The 17008-nt window shown below is 42.6% G+C and overlaps 1 protein-coding gene across 5 annotated transcripts in view; it reads left to right on the top strand.

Moving 5' to 3' along the window:
- Positions 1-935: 935 nt before the first annotated feature.
- CLYBL (citramalyl-CoA lyase) overlaps positions 936-17008 on the top strand; it is a 220658-nt gene continuing 204585 nt past the window's right edge. For 3 of the 5 annotated variants that reach the window (XM_084880294.1, XM_084880293.1, XM_084880292.1), the window contains exon 1: positions 936-1062. In XM_084880294.1, the coding sequence (XP_084736420.1) occupies positions 1004-1062 (59 nt within the window). In that variant the 5' untranslated portion in view covers positions 936-1003. The remainder of the gene's footprint in view (positions 1063-17008) is intronic. The other 2 variants (XM_084880297.1, XM_084880296.1) reach the window with 1 other exon arrangement.

Here is a 17008-nt window from a genome sequence, read left to right as displayed (position 1 = left end):
AAGTGCACTAAGCCCCCTCCCACTTCAGGGCCTTGGAACATGTGGATCCCTAGCTCCAGACCGCTCTAAGCTTATTAATTAACTCAATATATACTTATAACAACCCTCAGAGGTAAGTACCATTTATAGTCTTATCTTTTAGAGGAGGAAACTAAAGCACTGAGAGCTTAAGTAACTTTCCCAGTCCCACAACTAGTAAACTCTGTTTTAATCCCTTAGCAGTTTCCCGAATATGAAGCCGGAGGAGCTGTGTTTGCTGAAGACTGGCCGGAGTTTCAGGGGAAGGTTATGTTTCTGGCTCAGACAGCTGCCTATTACAAGCATATACTTCCCATAATGGATTGTTCACCAAGGCATGCACATGGTGACGCTCACGAACTTTTTTAAAAATACATATTTTTTATTGATTTTTTACAGAGAAGAAGGAAGAGGGATAGAGAGCTAGAAATGAGAGAGAAACATCGACCAGCTGCCTCCTGCACACCCCCTACTGGGGATGTGCCCGCAACCAATGTACATGCCCTTGCCCGGAATCAAACCTGGGTCAGTCCGCAGGCCGACCCTCTATCCACTGAGCCAAACTGTTTCGGGAGCTCACAAACTTTTTAAGGCAGGATTTTTCACAACAGCAACAACACATTTCAAGAAAATGTGTCCTGTACATGCTAGAAAATGCAAGGCGTGTCAACAGCCGCCTTGAAACCCCCACAAGCACGGGGAGAGTTGGATTCAGTCTGCAGAAAACCTGCTCAGGAAGGAGCCCCCCACACCAGCTCAGGACAGGTGCGGAGGGCAGGTGCGCAGAGCAGGTGCGCAGCGGGGTGGGCGTGGCTTGCAGGGGCTGGGCGGGGCCTGCAGACCCCTCTACACGGAAACAGGGCCTGAGACCCGCGAGGGAAGTGGTGTTGAGGGGCGTGGCCACGCCGCGGAGAGTAAGGGGCGTGGCGCAGGGGGCGTGGCGCAGGGGGACGGGCAGGCGGGGCGCGGCGCATGCGGGGGGAAGATGGCGCTACGTCTGCTGCGGAGGGCGGCGCGCGGAGCGGCGGCGGCGCTGCCGAGGCTGTGAGTGCAGGTCCCCTTTCCCCGCCGCTCTGCCTGGCTCAGCCCGCGGCACCGTGGGTTTTCCCGAGTCCCGGTAGGAACCCCGGCGGGGCTGGAGTGCTGTGCGCCCCGTGCGCCGGCCGACCTCTGCCTGCCAAGGTCGCCCCCTGCTCGCGCCTCCCGGTGGGACGTGGGTGCAGACCCGGACCGGGGGTGCGGACATTCGGTCTGTCAGCCCCGGAGAACGGGCCAGCCTCCTGTCTAACGGGACGCAGAGGTCCCATCCAGGGGCCCGGCGTCACCTCCTCTGCTCACCTAAGGAACGGGAGCACCTTCCCTCGTGGGTGCCGCAGGCGGTTCCCAAACTGCTCGGTCTGAGGACCCCGCTACACGTGAAAAGTGATCGAGGACCTCTAAGAGCTTTTGCTTGTATCTCGATTTTTACTGTATGAGGAATCAAAGCACTTTAAAACTACTTACTTAAAAATAACAAACCCATTACATTTTAACGCCAATGACATCTTTAATGTATAAATAACTATATGAAGTAAGAAGAGTGGCATGGGCTTTATAGTTTTGAAAACCTCTGGTTTAATAAAGGACAATTCTCCTGTCAGCTGTCCTGGGGGAAATTGACAGGGAGATTTCGATCTCACACAGATGCGGGTACTTGTTGGAAAAGGGAAGCCCTCCTAGACGCTTTCAGAGAGTAGGGCCTCCGGGACCCCCTCTGGTGTCCTCGGACCACACTTTGGGAACCGTTGGCCTACCACTTGCCTGAATACACCTTATCTCATTTGCCTCTTTGACCGCCATGGGAAGAAGTCCAGGGACTTGTTTCTAAAAGTGGGGAAACTGAGGCTCGGAGTTTGGTTCAGAAACCAAGTCTGTGATTCCAGAACTCCTTACATTTGCTTGCTCCCTGCTTCCTGCCTCACCAGTGTCCCATGCCAAGACCGACCAGGTGAATGCATCCCACCTTCCCATTTCCTACACCCAGGCCGGGCACAGGGCCCCGCCTCAGGGGATCGGCCCTGGAACCAGAGGAGTCATTGAGGTGTATATGCAGACCCTTCCAGAAAGTCTCTTTTCAGGCCTACGAAAATGTGCCTGTTCAACAGTGGGTTCAGTGACCACACGCAGTCACCTCCTTCTAAGGTGCTCGGTGCTCAGCGTACCGTGCTCTTCACCTCCATTAGCACTGGCTCATTCTCCACACACCTGCACACCCGACCGCGGCCTGGGCTGCAGGCTGCCATGCAGGCTGCTTTCCAGAAGCTTCACCTTGAGGTAAATCCTCCCGTCCTGGTGTCTTCAGAACACCCGGGGATGGGAGAGGTAAAGGCGCCACACATGAACTTAGGAAAGCCTGCTTAGAGTAAGGTGACCAGACGTCCCGCTTTTGGCGGGACAGTCCCGCTTTTTAACAATTTGTCCCGAGTCCCGGGGCATTTTAAAAATAATCTTTCCAAAAATCGGGACTTTTTTAAAAACGCCGCAGGACGCGGGACAAATAATTGAAAAGCGGGACACCTGGTCACCTTAGCTTAGAGGAAGTTTTCATTTCTACCCCAAGTTCATTTACATGATGGAGGTGAAGAGCACTGGATGCTTTTGCTGGCTTTTTCCTCCGGTTTTTAGAGTATCAGCACCACTGCTGACTCCTCTTCCCAACCCTCCAACGTTTGCCCCTGTGGCAGTGCTGTCTGAGGCGTCCCTGCCCAGCCTGCCTCCAGCCCTGCTGCTCTCTGTGGCCGCTGCTCCGTTTATGTACTCTGCCCTCAAGTTGGGGGACCATAACTTTTCACTCCTAGGCACGCTATTATTAGGGGTAACGTTTCCATTAACACCCCCTTAGCTGATAGAGCAAAGAAATAGATGTGTGTGTGAATAACAGTGCATGCATATACACACATCTACAAATATTTCTCTATATAACCATCTGTAGCTACATTAGTCTAAACATGAATTCATATATAGGGTGTCCCAAAAATATATACATATGCACTTAGAATAATTATAAAGGCAGTGTTTATTAAAATACACTTCATTTTCAAAATTGAGCTATCGGGTGTTAAAGTGTGTAGACTTTTTTTTTTTTTTTTTTTGACACCTGTAGCCTCCACTTCTAATTCATTACTGTATGGCTCATTCTAGACTTCTCCCTTGCTTATTTGTAAAATTTCACTCCAAGCAGTGAGAATCCTGGACTCCTCCATAGCCATCTAGTTACTTAATTGTTTAATTTCAGCATATTCATATAGCAGTATCTGAATTGTTAGACTATACCTCATGGGGGCAAAAACTTTATCAACTGGGGGGGGGAGAGGGGAGGGGATAATTGGGGAAAAAGAAGACAAATATAAAACTTTAGACAATAAAAAAACAACTTTATCAACTACAGTACAGTGCTTATGAGCAGTTCCTTTCCCTGTAGTCCTTCAGGTTCTGCTCATTTCCAAAGTCAGTTAGGCTAGCACCTTTTTCTCCCATCCCCTTCAATGAGGTGGTTTCATATTTTTGTACTACAGTTAGATTCTCTTGTCAGGGTCCGCATTATTTCCTGAGATCCCCCTACCTCCCAAATGATTTTTTAAAAATTGCATGTATTAAGGCTCACTCTTCTTGCTATAAAGTTCTTTGGGTTATGGCAAATGCATAATTTCATGTACCTACCATAACAGCATCATACAGAATAGTTTTACTTTCCTAAAAATTCACCTGTGCTTCGCTTATGCATTCACCCCCTCCCCCCACTTCAAACTCCTGGCAAGCACTGGTCAGTTTACTCTTTCTATACAGGGGTTGGCAAGAGTAGGTACAGTTGTGAGTATACAAAACACAGTTTATTCTTGTATTGTTTATTAATTAATGTATTACAACTGTACACCCACTTTTGCCCACCATGTAGTTTTGCCCTGTTAGATTGCATCCCTTCACTTAGCTATAGGTATTAAGGACTCTCCATGTCTTTTATGTGCCCTGATAGCTCGTTTTCTTTTATTGCTGAATAATATTCCATTGTATTGATGTACCTATTGAAGGACATTTTGGTTATTTCTCGTTTTTTATTGATTATGAATAAAGCTGCTATATTCGTGTACAGGTTTTGATTATAAAGTTCAAACCAATTGCATAAATACCTGGAAGTATGAATGTATGGGAAGACTATATTTAGTTTTGTAGGGAGTACCAAGCGGTCTTCCAAAGTGGTTATTCCATGTGGCATTCCAACTAGGATGGTCCTGTTTCTGTTACTCCATATTCTTGTCAGCAATTAGTATTGTCAGTTAAAAAAAATTAGCCCTTCTAATATATATGTTACTGTTTTAATATGTTAATTTGTTTTAACTTGAAATTGTCTGATGCTGAGCATTATCTGTATATCTTTGGTGAGGTGTCTATTCAGATCTTCTCATTTCTTAATTGGGTTCTTTTCTTATTGTTGAGTTTTAAGCATTGTTTTCATATTGTAGATATAAGTCCTTTATTAGATATATATATATTGCAAATATTTTTTTTCCAGTCTGTAGTTTATCCTTTCATTTTCTTAATGGTCCTTTTCAAAGAGCAGAAGTTTATTTTTTATTTTTTATTTTTTATTTTTTATTGATATTTTACAGAGAGGAGGAAGGGAGAGAGATAGAGAGCTAGAAACGTCGATGAGAGAGAAACATCGACCAGCTGCCTCTTACACACCCCCTACTGGGGATGTGCCCGCAACCAAGGTACATGCCCTTGACCGAAATCGAACCTGGGACCTTTCAGAAAACAGACCGGTGCTCTACCACTGAGCCAAACCGGTTTCGGCAGAAGTTTTTCTTTTTCAACCATCAGTCATATCAGTTTTTTTCTTTCATGGATCTTGCTTTTGGTGTTATATTTAAAAACTCATTCCCAAATCCAAGGTTACATAGATTTCCTCCTACATTCCCTTTTAGAAATTTTACAGTACCGTGTTTATACTTAGGTTTATGGACCATTTAGAGTTAATTTCTATAATAGGTGTAAGGTTTGTATAATTCACTTTTTTGCATATTGATCCAATTGTTCCAGCCCACTTGTTGAAAAAAACCCACACTATCCTTTCTCCACTAAATTGCCTTTGTCCCTTTGTCAAAGATCAGTTGACTATATTTGTGTGTGTCTATTTCTGGCCTCTCTGTTCTGTTATATTGACCTATATACCTATTATCAATATCATGCTGCTTTTATTACTGTAGCTTTATATTAAGTCTTGACGTTAGGTGGTGTCAGACTTCCAACGTAAGTCCTCTTTTGTATTATATTGGGTATTCTGAATCTTTTCCTTTCAACATAAACTTTATAGTCAGTTTGTTGATATCCACAGAATAGCTTGCTGAGATGTGTTTGGGATTGCATTGAATCCATAGATTAGGTTGGGAATAATTGACAGCCTAACATCCTGAGTCTTCCAATCCTTGAACATGAACTGTCTCTCCATTTATTGAAATGTTAATTTATTTTATCAGAGTTGAATAGCTCTCTGCACATATATTTTGTACATGTTTTGTTAGATTTATGCCTAATTATTTCATATTTGAGGGTGCTATTGTAAATGATATTGTGTGTTAAATTTCAAATTTCAATTGTTCATTGATGGTATATAGCAGTGGTCGGCAAACTCATTAGTCAACAGAGCCAAATATCAACAGTACAATGATTGAAATTTCTTTTGAGAGCCAAATTTTTTAAACTTAAACTTCTTCTAAGGCCACTTCTTCAAAATAGACTCGCCCAGGTATTTTGTGGAAGAGCCACACTCAAGGGGCCAAAGAGCTGCATGTGGCTTGCGAGCTGCAGTTTGCTGACCATGGGTATATAGGAAAGCAATAGACTTTTTTTTTTTTTTTAAATATATTTTATTGATTTTTTACAGAGAGGAAGAGAGAGGGATAGAGAGTTAGAAACATCGATGAGAGAGAGTCATCGATCAGCTGCCTCTTGCACACCCCCTACTGGGGATGTGCCCGCAACCAAGGTACATGCCCTTGCCCGGAATCGAACCTGGGACCTTTCAGTTCACAGGCCGACGCTCTATCCACTGAGCCAAACCGATCCTGGCAGCAATAGACTTTTTAAGTATTAATTTGTGTCCTATAAGTTTGCCATAATCACTTATTAATTTCATGAATTATTTTTTGTTAATTATTTTTTGTTAGACATGTCATTTGCAAACAAAGACAGTTTTATTTTTTCTTCCCAATGTGTATACCTTGTATTTCTTTTATTTTCTGATTGCATTAGACTAGTGGCCTTGTGCACGGATTCATGCATATTGAAAGGGAATTAATTAGAAGGTGCCGAGGGGTGGGACTGGGCGAGACAGGCCAGACACGCCCTGGAGACAACCTCCCATAGTCCCTCCCCAGCCTGCTGCACCTGGGACAGCGCCTTGGCTCGAAGGGCATCTGCAGAGTGAGCGGGGTCCCTCTGACAGGTGGGGTCCCTTGGCCTGATTTGTGGGGATTGTTGACACTGGCTCTCTGACACCCCCCGAGGGGTCCCGGAGTGCAAGAGGGCACTCTGCAAAGTTGCTGTGGAACACAAACACAAGCGTGCAGTAAACCAGATTCGGGGCTGACAGCGCCCCACCAACAACATAACCCACGGCTGAAGGTGAAATCACACGGCCCTATGAAGGACCTGGCGTCCTCCTCTCTGGTTCCCGGGTGCATCACCCGAGAACCACCACTACCCAGTCACTGCAGCTGGGCACATCCTGCGTGGAGCATCTGCCCCCTGGTGGTCAGTGCATGTCATACCTCCTGGACGTATATATATCTATATATCTATATATCTAAAAGATGGTGGTTTCAGTATGATGCTAACTAGAAGTGATAAGAGGGGACATTACTCCCTCGTTCCCAATTTAGGGAAAGCATCCTGTTTCCCACCAGTAAATCTGACTTAGCTGTGATGTAGATTTTTTTTAATCTAGTTTGCTAACAGTTGTTTGTTGTGTGTGTGTGTGTGTGTGTGTGTGTGTGTGTGTGTGTTTTGTCATGAAGGCGTGTTGGATTTTGCTAAGTTCTTTTTCTGCATCAATTGATATGATCATATAATTTTTGTTTTGTGGTTTGTTGATGTGGCAGATTTATACTAATGACTTTTGAATGCTGAACCAGTCTTGTATACATGGAATAACTCCCCTTGTTCATGTGTATAATTATTTTTATTTAAAAAATTTTAAAATTGATTTCAGAGAGGAAGGGAGGAGAGAGAGAGAAAGAGAGGGGGGAATTGGTGTTTTTTTTAAAATAACCATATACATTTTGGGGGGCTTACCATATACATTTTTTAAAATTGTGGTAAAATAGACATAGCCTTGCTATTTTAACCATTTTCAGTGTACAATTTAGTGGCATTATTAATTTCATATTCTTTTTTTAAAAAAATATATTTTATTGATTTTGTACAGAGAGGAAGGGAGAGAGACAGAGAGTTAGAAACATCGATGAGAGTCATCGATCAGCTGCCTCTTGCACACCCCCTACTGGGGATATGCCCGCAACCAAGGTACATGCCCTTAACCGGAATCGAACCCGGGACCCTTTAGTCCCCAAGCCGACGCTCTATCCATTGAGACAAACCGGTCTCGGCTAATTTCATATTCTTGTGTAACCATCGTCACTCTGTATTTCCATTTTTTTTTTTTGTCAAGTTAAACAGAAACTGTATCCGGGAAGCAATAACTCCTCCTTCCTTAGTGCCTTGTAATCTCTAATCTATTCCCATCTCTCTGACTTTGTCTTTTCTAGATATTTCATATAAATGGAATTATATAATATTTGCCCTTTCGTTTCTAGCTTAGTTTACTTAGCATAATGTTTTTAAGATTCATCCATGTTGTAGCATGTATCAGAACTTCAGTACTTTTTATGACTGGATTATATTTCATTGTTTGTACATTACCATATATATCTTAATTTATTGGAACCTACTTTTGATTTACACTTCATTCTAGAAGATAGAGAAATGTTACTTCTATATAGGATTATCCACCTTTCTTTTTTGGGGGCATTATTGCTATATACATTATATTTATATATATTTGTAAACTTGGTAATAATTGTTGTAGTTATTACTTATATAATTTTATCTCTTTTAAAGAAACGTAGGAAAGGAGATGGAAGTATACATATACACATACTATATATAAACATATATATATATATATATATATATATATATATCCACTTTACAGTATATTTGTTATAATAATCTTCTCACTATTTCTGGTTCTGTTCATTTGTTCTTGTGGATTTGAGTTGCCATCTGGTGCCATTTCTGTAGCCCAGTACGTCTTTGCTCCCACTCACCTCCTTTGTGTTATTATTGGCAAATATATTACATTTCTGTATGTTAAAGGCCTAACAATACAGTTCATACAGTATTCTTTTATACCTTTGTTTTTTAAATTAGGCAAAAGAAGGAAGGAACAAAAATATACACTTATACTGTGTTTTATAATTACATATTGCCTATACCATGGCTGTGTGTGTGTGTGTGTGTGTGTGTGAATTTGAATTATGGGATCACTTATTTTCAGTCTGAAGAATTTCCCTTAGTGTTTCTTTTAAAGTGAGTCTGCTAGCAGCAGCCCTATAATTGTGCATGTCCTTTTAGATTTACTATGGATATCTCATTCTCCAGCTTTTCCTAGTAAGCGTTTTGGTTAGTCTGTTTTTGCACCAATTGTTAACCACCATCTCAGGTAGCTGTGATGTTAGATAATTGCTTCTGATTGTTTTCAACAAACGCCCTCAGAGAAAATGCTATTTTCACTTTTTGAGCTCCAAGTCAGATCAATTTTGCAAGTGGGGTTTTCCAGGGACCCGCCAGACAGGTCAAACAGTGACAGTTCTCTGGGAATGGGGCTTTGAAAGAGCTCTGATCCTGCCCTGGCTGCCAGGCGGCTGGTTTTCAGGTGATCGTGGCTGTTGATTTTCCAGGCTACCATCAAACTGGGGAGAGAAGGCATAGGGTAAGTTAAAAAAACTTACGTAGTTTACTGTTCATCCATGTTCAGTAGATGCTTCCAGATTGCTGTAAGACTGGTTAATTTCTAGAGTTCTGAAAAAAAAAGTTGATTCTGACAATATTGGTAAATATTTTTATTATTTTTATGGAGGGTAGGATTTTTTGAAGGTCCTTTCTCTGCAATTTTGCTGAAGTCATCCCAGCTTAGAGTTTTGATCAAGAATGGGTTTGAGTCTAAACCGGTTTGGCTCAGTGGATAGAGCGTCGGCCTGTGGACTGAGAGGTTCCAAGTTCGATTCTGATCAAGGGCATGTACCTTGGTTGTGGGCACATCCCCAGTAGGGGATGTGCAGGAGGCAGCTGGTCGATGTTCCTCTCTCATTGATGTTTCTAGCTCTCTATTCCTCTCCCTTCCTCTCTGTAAAAAATAAATAAAATATATATTTTAAAAAAAAGAATGGGTTTGAAAGATGAGGGGATTAAACAAAACACTTACACACACACAAACACATAAAAATGGACAACAGTGTGGTGATAGCCAGAGGAAAAGGGGGTGGGGAGTAGGTGGAGGTGGGCAAAGTGGGGAGAGGGCAGGAAAGAGACTTTGCTTTGTGCACATGTTGCAGTGTGCAGATGATGTTTTATTGAGCTACACACTTGAACACTGTATGGTTTTGCAAATCAATGTCAACCCAGTAAATTCAATTTAAAAACAAAGAATGGGTTTTAGTTTATAAAATGTTTTGTTTGTTTTTTCGGTATCGTGATTTTTTACTCTATATTTTTACTGATTTCAGAGAGGAAGGGAGAGAAATAGAAACATCAATGATGAATGAGAATCATTGATCGGCTGCCTCCTGCACGCCCCACACTGGGAATCGAGCCCGAAACTCGGGCATGTGCCCTGACAGGGAATTGAACTGTGACCTCCTGGTTCATAGATAGACTAACGCTCAACCACTGAGCCATGCTGGCTGGGCAGTTGCTTTGCTTCTATGTTTTGGTTTATACTAAAAGTTTAGAATATACTAAACTTTCACACAAGAGACCTGACCTTGGAGCACTGATGTTCACTATTGTTCCCCAACTCTCATACATACTTGTATTTGTATGTATATAACCACAGTTGTTCATGTGGTCTCTTTCCAAGTTTTCTTTCTTAGAAGTACAGAGATATGTGTCCCTATACCCAAACTTGGCTACCCTTACTTATATCCTTGGAGATAAATTTCTACATGTGAACTTGCTAGACCAAAGAATTTTGATGCGTGTTGTCAAATCACCCTCCAGAAATTCAGGAGTTAGATACCTGGATTCCAGTATGTTGTGTGGAGGCTTATTTGCCCATTTTCCTTGGCACCAGCAGACCCAGGTGCCAGGAAGCATGGTACAGGAAGCAGAGTGTTTTGTTGGTTACACAGCAGGCAGCTCCGGGACTGGAAAGAACCCCTCCCCCGGCTGCCAGCCACTGATGGTTTTACCCTCTATGGCCTCGGCTGTCACACTGACCGAGCTACAAGGTGTTTTTGTAAACCGCCATGAAGTTTTACCTGCCCTGCGAGTTCTCTTCAGAATTACACCACATGTAGCATCTTCCTCTTAGCTAGGCTTTTGTATTAACAAAGATGCCAGATTTCATAAAAAAGGAACAAAGCCAATTTCCATGAGAAGCAAGGATTCTGTTTCACTAGGATGCTTAGTATGGACAAGACTGTCTTAACAGTTTCTCTGCACCATATTCTGACCGAGAAGGTAGTCACTCCAGTGCGTGGTATTTGCAGGATATTAAAAATTTTAAGACAACACTTTAAAAAAATTTTTTTTATTCTACTTGCCACCCCCAGTAAAATTTGGGTTACAGTTTAGTGGTAGGTGGTGTTTGCTGTTAATTGAAAGTTCTACAATGCCGAAAAATTGTATATTATCAAAATAAGGGCCTCTCTTTTAACCTTTTTAAAGTTTATATGGTCATCTAAAAACATCATTGAACATATATACATTGTACCACTTTACAGGCTGTGCAGGATTATTTTAAAGCACTTGCACTTGAATTGTCTTCTTAATTAGTCTCAGTATTTTTTGTGAGAGGGATGATATGCCCACTTTATTTTTTTGGCCAAATTAAAAAAAAAAAATGAAGTGGGGGGAAAAAATTCAAGCCCAGTGCTATTTCACACAGAGACACTGGAGGGCGCTCTAGCAATGGAAGATGTAAATTAGCAGCCATGGGAGATGTAAATTGTCTCCTTTCAAACATGCCTATTAGAATAAGGTAGGAGAGCTGGTTTTCCTGATCATTTTTACAACAAATGAAAGACACATAGATGGTAGAGGAAATACTTCTGATTTAACCGACTATTCTTTGAAAAGTTTATAAGAAGCAAGAAGTGGCTCTATGCTCTGTGCCTATTACCTCCTTCATCCCATTACCCCTTCCTTACAGAGCTGTGCCCTCTGCCTGCAGCACTCTGCCACTTCAAGTCTTTGCTCAGGTGTTACTCATGGGAGGATTCTTTCCCAACCACCCTGCAATCATAGCACCCCTCCCCCCATCAGCCTCTGCACTCTCTTCTCCCTCACTCTGCCTAATGATTTTTCCATTGCACTCACATCCACCTGACATTGTGCATTTCTCTGTTTATTGTCTGCCTGTACCCTACCCCCACCTCCCAAATGTTCATGAGAGCAGGGACTTGGCCAGTTTATCCCAACCTTTATTCCTTTATACTATACTATTTGTTACATAGTAAGTCTCAAGTATAGATTTGCTGAATGAAAACACACACACACACACACACACACACACACACACACAGAGCAAATTTAGGAAATGAAGTATTTAAGATAGTTTTGGGGGTGGGATTAGTACCCTTTTCATCGTAGTAAAATATACATAACATACTTTCATCAGTTTAACCATTTTTAAGTCTACAGTTCAGTGGCATTACGTTGGTTTAATTGTTGTACAACCATCACCACCATCCACCTCCAGAACTTTTTCATCATCGAAAACTGAAACTCTGTACCCATTGAATAACTCCCCATTGTCTCCTCCCCTTAGCCCCAATAACTACTGTTCTCCTTTCTGTCTCTGTGAATTCAACTATTCTAGATTCTCATATAACTGGAATCATGCGATATTTGTCTTTTGTGTCTGGCTTATTTCTTTCTTTCTTTTAAATATTTTTTATTGATTTTTTACAGAGAGGAAGAGAGAGAGGGATAGAGAGCTAGAAACATCGTTGATGAGAGAGAATCATCTATCAGCCGCCTCTTGCACACCCTCGCTGGGGATGTGCCCGCAACCAAGGGATCTTTCAGTCCGCAGGCCGGCTCTATCCACTGAGCCAAACCGGTTTCGGCATGTGTCTGGCTTATTTCTTTAGCATAATGTCCTCGAGGTGTATTCATGTTGTTGTATGTGTCCAAATTTCCTTACTCTTAAAGGCTGAGTAATATTTTATTCTTTGTTTGTACCTCACCCCCTCCCTCATCCATTAGCGGACATTTGGACTGTTTCCACTCTATGGCTCAGAAACATGATGCTAAGGTTTAGAATTGAAAATGGGTGTCTTTGAAATGGTGATAACATCTTTAAATTATACCAATGAGTATGACTTCTGCGTTCAGGAAATGCTTTTAGTACAGATTAAAATAGAAACTTATTAAAGATCCTAAAAATCAGAATTGGTTTAATATCCCTATGGTGCTATTCAGGTTTTTCTTAAAAATTTCAAAAGAAGAAACCATTCACAAAATCAAGTTACTAATTCTCTGGTATAAGCAGGAAGATCTTGGATAAATACTGGGGGATGCTAGTCCAGTGCTGGCCTTGACCTTGTTCGAGGGCCTTGTCTAAATTGAGCTTCATCTTTCTCACAGTGAAAACAAGGAGGGTGGACTAGATGCCTCCTCCCAGTTGACATTCCATAATCTGAAAGGAATTTGGAGAATTCAGAAACACCAAACATGGCTTTTTGAGCTTTGAATTATTTTGGTCCATTTCAGCTCAATTTGACCAGAGAATGAAGATAATAGCTCTGCCTCCCCCCAAACTTGTGGGTGCAGTTTGCACTCAGTTCATTTGAACTCCTCCTGCCACCGGGGGAGGTGTTTTTGTCTGTGTGTTATGCTTCCTCACCCTTTAGGCCCTCCAGGTCAGAGGTGCCTCTGTCACTGCTCTCTCTGCAGCAGGGGCTGCTGCCAGGTGCTCTGTTCAAACACCCAATGCAGGAGGCAGCCTGTGTTTCTCCTGCCCTCCTAGTGCTCTCATGTTGACCCACAGATGCCCAGTGCTTGGAGGCCAGTGCTCTGAGGGCCCGTGGTTAGCAGTCCGCCTAGTGAGCCCCTGAATGTGAGGAAACCAGCATGTGGTAATGTCATGTGTATCCCCACTTGAATATATCATAGTACGTTTTAACGAACGCTTTCTGTACATGCCTTACCCACAGAGGAGTCGGGCGAGTAGTAAAGAGAATTTCTCCTCTACCAGGGAAGCAGATGTGGACATAGAGAGACTCATGATGTTTCTCCACCCCCAACCTCTGGACAAGGGCCCGGGCTGAGAATTTGGATCATCAGTGTCTTCCTGGTGCTGTAGAGTAGTCAGGGTTTACCAGGTGACCTGGTGACATGCCTGAGACTGGAGAGAGTCATACCCTTAGAATCTGCCCCCACCCCCACTGCTACCCACACACTCATCACTTCTTACCGACTCTAAGCTTGCTAAAGTGGACTCCAATCTTGTTATCCAGACTCTTACCCAGTGCAAATTCCCTGCTGTCCTCCAGTTGTCTGCTGCATGAAGTCTTTTTTTTTTTTAATATATATTTTATTGATTTTTTACAGAGAGGAATAGAGAGTTAGAAACATCGATGAGAGGGAAACATCGACCAGCTGCCTCTTGCACACCCCCTAACTGGGGATATGCCCGCAACCAATGTACATGTCCTTGACCGGAATCGAACCTGGGACCTTTCAGTCCGCAGACCGACGCTCTACCACTGAGCCAAACCGGTTTCGGCTGTATGAAGTCTTGATCCCTCAGGGTATTACGCACAGGCCTTCTCATCTATTGCCCACCTTTTCAGCATCTCTCCCAGTGCTGTTCACCTTGCACCATTCAACCAGAATGCTCACTGTTCCTTCTACCCACTCAGCCCTCTCCCCTTCTAATTTGCTCACACTCTTTCTCCCACCTTATCCTTCAGGTTCTGCCAATTCATCAGGGCTCCTTGCAAATGCTACTTACTCCTGGAAGCCATCCTTCCCCGGTCCTCTCAAACAGCAGCCCTCTCTCCCTTTTCCTCTGAAACCCAAGCCTCCTAGTGGCTATTGCCACCTTTCCTTCATGAAGGTGATCGAGGACCAGAAGTCCGAGTTGACTTCAATGCCTTCATCTCTTTCCCACCCACACCCCATCTGTTGCCAGGTCTGTTGAGTTTCCCCTTTAGTTGTCAACGCTTCCCTATGGTATTAGTTTTCTCTTGCTGCTATAACAGATTGCCACAAAGAAGAGGTTTATGCCAATACCAATTTATTATCTGACACTTCTGGAAGTCAGGAGGCTGAAGCAGGTCTCAATGGGCTGAAACTAGGTGTTGGCCGGGCTGTGTTCCTTTTCGGAGGCTCCACAGGAGAATCCATTTCCTTGCTTTTCCAACTTCAGAGGCTGTCCACATTCTTTGGCTCATGGCTCTTTTCTCCGCCTCCAAAGCCAGCAAGCCAGTCGAATTCTTTTCTTGCTGCCATCTTTTTGGTCTTCTGCCTCCCTCTCCCACTTATGAGAACATTTGTGATTATATTGAGGCTACCCAAATAATCCAGGCTAATCTCCCTATCCAAAGGGCAGCTGATTAGCAACCCTAATTTGATCTGCAAGTTTAATCCCACTTTGCCGTGTAACTAACGTATTCACGGGTTCTGGGAGTTAGGGCATGGACATATTTGGGGAACCATTATTCTGTTTACCATGCCCACTCTCCTCGATTTAGGTTTGAGCTTTTAGAGTACCCATCCAATTGGCTGCCTGCTGCCTGCCTCACCTCCCTCATGGCCTCCCATGTTACATGCCACCTGCATAAATATTATATTTAATAAAACACTAATATGCAAATCGACTGAAGAGTGGAACAACTGGTTGCTATGACATGCACTGACCACCAGGGGCCAGAAACTCAATGCAGGAGGGGTCAGTGCGCTCCCCAGGGGGAATGCCACTCAGCCAGAAGCCAGGCTCATGGCAGCACTAAGGACCCCTCAGGGGATGTCCACCTGCCAACTTAGGCCTGCTCCTCAGCAGGTGGACATCCCCCAAGGGGTTCTGCACTACGAGAGAGCTCAGACCGGGCTGAGGAGCCCCCCAGTATGTGAATGTCATGCACCGGACCTCTAGTTACCATATATATTCTGTTTTCAAGATTTGTTGAGTCTGCCTCCAAAAATACTCTTGAATCTGCCCCTTTCACTTTGTCTCCACTGCCACCACCCAAATGGTCATCTCTCGTCTGGACCATTGTGAAAAAGGTTCCTTCATAGCTAATATACCCCTTTAAGCCATTTTTTAAAAATTGAGGTAAGAATTTACATAATTTTAAATTAACCATTTTAAAGTGTACAATTTAGTACATTTACAGTGTTGTACAACTACAATCCTTATCTAGTTCCAAGATATTTAATCACTCCGAAGGAAAATCCTGTACCTGTTAGCAGTCACTCCCCATTCTCTCCTCCCCCAACCCCTGGCAACCACTAGTCTGCTTTGTGTCTCTATGTAGGTACAATATTTCATCTAATTGAGTTATACAATAAGTGGCCTTTTATGATTGGCTTCTTTTACTTAGCATAATGTTTTCAAGGCTCATCCATGTTGTAGAATCTATAAGTATTTCATTCCCTTTTATGGCTGAATAGTATTCCATTGTAGATATAAAATATATTCTGAAATTAAAAAAAAAAAGAATATATTCTGTTTATCTAGACATCATTTGATGAACATTTGGGTTGTTTCCATCTTGTGACAATTGTGAATGGTCCCATTATGAGCATTCAAGTGTTTGAGTACCTGTTTTCATTTTTCTTTTGGGGTGTATACCTAGGAATGGAATTGTTGGGTCATATGGCAATTTTGTGTTTAACTTTTTTGAGCAAACACCAAACTGTTTTCCACAGTGGCTTCACCAATTTACATTCTGTTGACAATGCACAAGCGTTCCAATTTCTCTGCTCCTTGCCAAAATTAGTTATTTTCCATTAGTTTTGACTATAGACATCCTAGAGGCGTGAGTGGTATCTCATTGTGTTTTCCTCCAAACTATTTTTACATATACAAATTGGTTCATTTCCTCCTCTGCTTGGCATCTTTAAAGTACCTTCCCTGGGAATGTCTGGTCTTGCCTCTTCTACTCAGCATCTTGTTTCCTCAACCAAAGAAAGCAGTGTTGAGGCTCAGCAAAGTTTAGGCACTTCTCCAGGGTCACATAGACCTGAGCCATAGCCCTAGCCGTGCCATTTACTAGCCAGCTCCCTTTACTTTCCTATCTGTAAAAGGGGCTCATGATACTTACCGCAGAGAGTGGTTAGAATTACGATGATGCACTGAATGCTGGACATGGTGCTTGGCTCATAAGAACATCAATAAACAGTGCATGTCAAAAGGGAAATATAGTAGTTCCCTATTATCCATGGGGGATGTGTTCCAAGATACCGCCATGGATGGCTGAAACCACAGATAGTACAAACCCTATATGTACTATGTTTTTCCCCCCTACACATATATACTTGTGATAAAGTTTAATTTACAAATTAGACACAGTAAGAGATTAATAACAGTAGCTAATCAGAACAATTATAGCAATATACTATGATAAAAATTATGTGAATGTGGTCTTTCTTTCTCAAAATATCTTATTGTACCACACTCACCCTTCTTTTGATGATGTGAGAGTATGCAGTACCTATGTAA

This window comes from Pipistrellus hanaki (genome assembly GCF_964339955.1).
Source record: "Pipistrellus hanaki genome assembly, chromosome: 3".
NCBI lineage: Eukaryota > Metazoa > Chordata > Mammalia > Chiroptera > Vespertilionidae > Pipistrellus > Pipistrellus hanaki.
This window is presented reverse-complemented; position numbering and strand designations above follow the sequence as displayed.